Source organism: Enhydra lutris, unplaced genomic scaffold (genome assembly GCF_002288905.1).
Source record: "Enhydra lutris kenyoni isolate GAN:26980312 unplaced genomic scaffold, ASM228890v2 scaffoldscaffold14, whole genome shotgun sequence".
NCBI classification, from domain to species: domain Eukaryota; kingdom Metazoa; phylum Chordata; class Mammalia; order Carnivora; family Mustelidae; genus Enhydra; species Enhydra lutris.
Window position 1 is genome coordinate 20,390,569 of NW_019154098.1, and position 6,687 is coordinate 20,397,255.

The 6,687-nt window shown below is 38.7% G+C and overlaps 1 protein-coding gene across 2 annotated transcripts in view; it reads left to right on the forward strand.

Annotated features, from left to right (window-relative positions):
* LOC111146579 (TATA-box binding protein associated factor 2) overlaps positions 1-6,687 on the forward strand; it is a 91,881-nt gene that overhangs the window by 67,139 nt on the left and 18,055 nt on the right. Inside the window, exons 23-25 of one of the 2 annotated variants that reach the window (XM_022502190.1) lie at positions 447-676; positions 1,981-2,136; positions 2,624-2,729. In XM_022502190.1, the coding sequence (XP_022357898.1) occupies positions 447-676; positions 1,981-2,136; positions 2,624-2,729 (492 nt within the window). The remainder of the gene's footprint in view (positions 1-446; positions 677-1,980; positions 2,137-2,623; positions 2,730-6,687) is intronic. The other variant, XM_022502191.1, reaches the window with a different exon arrangement.

The window sequence follows — 6,687 nt, forward strand, 5'->3', positions numbered from 1 at the left end:
TATAAAACTCATTAGTTTCATTCACTGACATTTACTGCTTCCAGGGGCACCTGGGTGGCTCAGTTGGTTAAGCCTCCGGACTCTTGATTTCAGCTCAGGTCATGATCTCAGGCTCATAAGATCGAGCCCCACGTGGGCTCCCTAGTCAGCTTGAGATGCTCTCTTCCTCTCCCCTGCACCCCTGTACACATGTTTGTGCATGCGAGGTCTCTCTCAAATAACTTTTTTTTTTTTTTTTTAAGAAAAAAAGCATTTACTGCTTCCATAACAATTTCTGAAAATCTGTGTTACGATGCATCTTGAGAGTAGAGGGTTTGCCAGTGGAGCCCAGGTCATTAGATGGCCCCTTGACATCATAATCCTTTCCCCTTTGTAGGTTGTAGAACAGTTAAAAATTTGTGGATAAATGTACGTACTGACTTATTTCTTTATTATTTTCTTCTTAGGAACGTCACATGACTGGAGGTTACGGTGTGGTGCTGTGGACTTGTACTTCACACTCTTTGGCCTCAGTAGACCTTCCTGCTTGCCCTTACCAGAGCTTGGGTTGGTTCTTAATCTAAAAGAGAAAAAAGCTGTCTTGAATCCGACCATAATTCCAGAGGCCATAGCAGGCAACCAAGAAGCTGCGATTAATCCAAGTAGTCACGCACAGCTAGTTGGATTTCCGAACCCTGTAAGAATCCCATGCATTTTGGAAGATGTAGTTTTATCATAGAGGGCTCTCTAGAGAGGAGAATGGCTTTTTTTGACTGGTGAATTTTAAAGCCACGAAGAGTTTGATGTGCCACTTGAAAATAACGGCCAACTGACAGTAGCTGAGAGCACTTTCCAGTTTAGAACGTGCTCCCAACAAGCTGCACGACTGCACGTGGCAAATGAGGTCCTGTCAGTCCCTTTTCCCCTTTTGTCACGACCTGGTGTTTTTGTACTTGACTGTTGAATTTCTTCCTCGAGTAGTAGAAAATTAAAATGAATAGTTAATCTTATCTGTCTATGCTGTTGGCAAACTATTTGAACACAAGGGCCCTGACTTTGTGTTTTTGTTTTGTTTTGGTTTGGTTTTTTTGCTACTCTCTGTCATACCTAGCACAATTCTAAGCATATGATAAGTGCCTGGCAAATGCTTTTCGAATTATATAACCGTAAATGGTTAGGTAAATGAGTAAGCTGCTGATTTGGGAGGAGTTGATACGTTACATTTTTATTTATATATGTGTGTCTGTGTTTGCCTTTTAAAAAAAATTTTGTTTCTAGCTATGCATTAGAAAATTACCAGACTTTTTGCAGAAAGACCTTGAGGAATCATTTTACTGTAATTCAAAAAAGTTTTCCAGAAATGATTTTCATATTAATAACAAAATGTCCTTAATAACTCATGCTTCATTTTTCGCCAATATTTAGACCAGATTACTTCCCTGGCAATTCCCTACTGGTGTTTTGACACTTGAAAACTGAGATTCTCTTCATGCTAGTTAGTGATAATTACTTTAAATTTGTTTATTCACCTAGATTTTTATGGAATAGAGTTGTACGTATTTGTTGTAAATTTGAAATGTATCCTAGAGTTTGGGTTATAAAGAAGTAAGATGATCTTTCCATAGGAAAAAAAAGAGTCTCATTAATGTGCTCTTTCAAATCTGAATATTTACAAAGTTGTAGAAATAAATATGTTTCTAATTCTTGCCCATTTATGTTAACTTATTCACATTCATTCTTGGAGTCTTCAGAAGAGGAGGAAATGATACCAAAAGATACATTCTTTTGGGAAAGCTCTAGAAGTTCGCTTTTATACCTTCCACCTCCCCACAAAAAGACCAGCAGACAGGAAAAGGTGAAGTTTATTTTAAGCCCATTGCTGATAATTTTTAGGCACTGGGCATGTTCTAATCTGCATGGTTGCTGTAGCTATTAGTGTTCAGCTATAATATGAGCTACTTGTCTTCAGAAATCTAATTTTGATCTTGAATATTGCCGCAGGAAGATGATCACCTTGCCAAGGAAGCAACATGTAATATGTCAGCTCATCAGCAGGGAGTGAAGAGGAAGGCTGATACACCACTGGGGTCCCCACTAGAACCTGGTCAAATACTGGAGAAGAATGAGGATAGCAGTAAAGTCAAACTCAAAATCAGAGTAAGAAATACAGGTTCAACCTGTATTAATAGTGTAGGATATTCACCTTCTTGTAAATCTTTTTGAATACTTCCAATGGTTTTTCCTTAGCAGGAACAGATGGGGCAGACTGAATCATAAAAGAACCCAAATGTCCATTTCAGATCTTCCATCTGATTATTTAACTTCTATTATCACATACTTCTTCTCTGTTTTGGGGGAGGAACTATGTGTGTGTTGTCTACCATGGCTCACTCCCTCTCCCTACAACATAGGAGTAGATTTTAGTTGCTGTTTCATTTCCAGTAATATCCATTCAGCTTCTTTTAGAGGCTGGCCCACTTAATTTTTTCTTACTCATAGTACTTTTTGAGAAAAAGACTACTTTTCCTTTTAAGATGTGGGGGTATATTCTGTGGCTTCTCTACTACCTTTCCTAAGAGCTAAGATCCAAACGTAAAGCGATGTAATAGTTCTTTTCCTCCTTTGTTTTGTGTGTGTGTTTTAGTTTTCAAATTCTCAAGATGAGGAGGAAATTGACATGGACACAGTTCATGATAGCCAGGCGTTCATTTCCCATCATTTAAACATGCTTGAAAGGCCATCGACTCCAGGTAAGACTGGTGTACAGTAATCAGGAGGTGATGAAGAGAGTTCTCGTGGTACTGATGTTCTAAGACCGCTTGCTTTATTTACAAGTGAACAGCTATAAAGTTGAAAAGTAGGTAGTATCAAGTACTAGGTTGTATCAGATTATAATGCCTATTAGCAAAGGAATAAGTTTTTTTAAAGGATTTTTTAAAATTATGTTTCATTTTGGTCCTTTTTAAGTATTTGGCATACTTCTGCATTTGTATTTTTTTTTTAATTTTTTTAATTTTTTTTATAAACATATAATGTATTTTTGTCCCCAGGGGTACATGACTGTGAATCGCCAGGTTTACACAGTTCACAGCACTCACCATAGCACATACCCTCCCCAATGTCCATAACCCCCCCCCCCTCTCCCGGCCCCCCTCCCCCCAGCAATCCTCAAGTTTGTTTTCTGAGATTAAGAGTCAGTTATGGTTTGTCTCCCTCCCGATCCCATCTTGTTTCATTTATTCTTTTCCTACCCCCAAACACCCCACATTGCATCTCCACTTCCTCATATCAGGGAGATCATATGATAGTTGTCTTTCTCTGATTGACTTATTTCGCTAAGCATAATACCCTCTAGTTCCATCCATGTCATCGCAAATGGCAAGATTTCATTTCTTTTGATGGCTGCATAGTATTTCATTGTGTATATATACCACATCTTCTTTATCCATTCATCTGTTGATGGACATCTAGGTTCTTTCCATAGTTTGGCTATTGTGGACATTGTTGCTATAAACATTTGGGTGCACGTGCCCCTTCGGATCACTACATTTGTATCTTTAGGGTAAATACCCAGTAGTGCAATTGCTGGGTCATAGGGTAGCTCTATTTTCAACATTTTGAGGAACCTCCATGCTGTTTTCCAGAGTGGTTGCACCAGCTTGCATTCCCACCAACAGTGTAGGAGGGTTCCCCTTTCTCTGCATCCTCGCCAACACCCGCCATTTCCTGACTTGTTAATTTTAGCCATTCTGACTGGTGTGAGGTGGTATCTTATTGTGGTTTTGATTTGTATTTCCCTGATGCCGAGTGATGTGGAGCACTTTTTCATGCGTCTGTTGGCCATCTGGATGTCTTCTTTGCAGAAATGTCTGTTCAGGGGCACCTGGGTGGCTCAGTGGGTTAAAGCCTCTGCCTTCAGCTCAGGTCATGATCCCAGGGTCCTGGGATCAAGCCCCACATTGGGCTCTCTGCTCAGCAGGGAGCCTGCTTTCTTCTCTCTCTCTGCCTGCCTCTCTGCCTACTTGTGATCTCTGTCTGTCAAATAAATAAATAAAATCTTTAAAAAAAAAAAAGAAAAATGTCTGTTCATGTCCTCTGCCCATTTCTTGATTGGATTATTTGTTCTTTGGGTGTTGAGTTTGATAAGCTCTTTATAGATTTTGGATACTAGCCCTTTATCTGATATGTCGTTTGCAAATATCTTCTCCCATTCTGTCAGTTGTCTTTTGGTTTTGTTAACTGTTTCCTTTGCTGTGCAAAAGCTTTTGATTTTGATGAAATCCCAGTAGTTCATTTTTGCCCTTGCTTCCCTTGCTTTTGGCGATGTTTCCAGGAAGAAGTTGCTGCGGCTGAGGTTAAAGAGGTTGCTGCCTGTGTTCTCCTCAAGGATTTTGATGGATTCCTTTCTCACATTGAGGTCCTTCATCCATTTTGAGTCTATTTTCGTGTGTGGTGTAAGGAAATGGTCCAATTTCATTTTTCTGCATGTGGCTGTGCAATTTTCCCAACACCATTTGTTGAAGAGGCTATCTTTTTTCCATTGGACATTCTTTCCTGCTTTGTCAAAGATTAGTTGGCCATAGAGTTGAGGGTCTATTTCTGGGCTCTCTATTCTGTTCCATTGATCTATGTGTCTGTTTTTGTGCCAGTACCATACTGTCTTGATGATGACAGCTTTGTAATAGAGCTTGAAGTCCGGAATTGTGATGCCGCCAACTTTAGCTTTCTTTTTCAATATTCCTTTGGCTATTCGAGGTCTTTTCTGGTTCCATATAAATTTTAGGATTTGTTCCATTTCTTTGAAAAAAATGGATGGGATTTTGATAGGGATTGCATTAAACATGTAGATTGCTTTAGGTAGCATAGACAATTTCACAATGTTTGTTCTTCGAATCCAGGAGCATGGAACATTTTTCCATTTCCTTGTGTCTTCCTCAGTTTCTTTCATGAGTACTTTATAGTTTTCTGAGTATAGATTCTTTGCCTCTTTGCTTAGATTTATTCCTAGGTATCTTATGGTTTTGGGTGCAATTGTAAATGGAATTTAGACTCCTCAATTTCTCTTTTTTCTGTCTTGTTGGTGTAGAGAAATGCAACTGATTTCTGTGCATTGATTTTATATCCTGACACTTTGCTGAATTCCTGTACAAGTTCTAGCAGTTTTGGAGTGGAGCCTTTTGGGTTTTCCACATATAGTATCATATCTGCAAAAAGTGATAGTTTGACTTCTTCTTTGCCGATTTGGATGCCTTTAATTTCCTTTTGTTGTCTGATTGCTGAGGCTAGGACTTCTAGTACTGTGTTGAATAGCAGTGGTGATAATGGACATCCCTGCCGTGTTCCTGACCTTAGCGAAAAAGCTTTCAGTTTTTCTCCATTGAGAATGATATTTGCGGTGGGATTTTCATAGATGGCTTTGATGATATTGAGGTATGTGCCCTCTGTCCCTACACTTTGAAGAGTTTTGATCAGGAAGGGATGCTGTACTTTTTCAAATGCTTTTTCAGCATCTATTGAGAGTATCATATGGTTCTTGTTCTTTCTTTTATTAATGTGTTGTATCACATTGATTGATTTGCAGATGTTGAACCAACCTTGCAGCCCTGGAATAAATCCCACTTGGTCGTGGTGAATAATCTTTTTAATGCACTGTTGGATCCTATTGGCTAGTATTTTGGTGAGAATTTTTGCATCTGTGTTCATCAAGGATATTGGTCTATAATTCTCTTTTTTGATGGGATCCTTGTCTGGTTTGGGGATCACGGTGATGCTGGCCTCATAAAATGAGTTTAGAAGTTTTCCTTCCATTTCTATTTTTTGGAACAGTTTCAGGAGAATAGGTATTAATTCTTCTTTAAATGTTTGGTAGAATTCCCCTGGGAAGCCGTCTGGCCCTGGGCTTTTGTTTGTTTGGAGATTTTTGATGTCTGTTTCAATCTTACTGGTTATAGGTCTGTTCAGGCTTTCTATTTCTTCCTGGTTCAGTTGTGGTAGTTTATATGTCTCCAGGAATGCATCTATTTCTTCCAGATTGTCAAATTTGTTGCCATAGAATTCATAATATGTTATTATAATTGTTTGTATTTTTTTGGTGTTGTTTGTGATCTCTCCTCTTTCATCCATGATTTTATTTATTTGGGTTCTTTCTCTTTTCTTTTTGATAAGTCTAGCCAGGGGTTTATCAATCTTATTAATTCTTTCAAAGAACCAGCTCCTAGTTTTGTTGATTTGTTCTATTGTCTTTTTGGTTTCAATTTCATCGATTTCTGCTCTCATCTTTATGATTTCTCTTCTCCTGCTGGGTTTAGGCTTTCTTTGTTGTTCTTTCTCTAGCTCCTTTAGGTGTAGGGTTAGGTTGTGTACTTGGGACCTTTCTTGTTTCTTGAGAAAGTCTTGTACTGCTATGTATTTTCCTCTCAGGACTGCCTTTGCTGTGTCCCACAGATATTGAACAGTTGTGTTTTCATTATCATTTGTTTCCATAAATTTTTTTAATTCTTCCTTAATTTCTTGGTTGAAGGATGCTGTTTAGTCTCCATGTATTTGGGTTCTTTCCAAATTTCCTCTAGTGATTGAGTTCTAGCTTCAGAGCATTGTGGTCTGAAAATATGCAGGGAATGATCCCAATCTTTTGATACCGGTTGAGACCTGATTTGTGACCCAGGATGTGATCTATTCTGGAGAATGTCCCATGTGCACTAGAGAAGA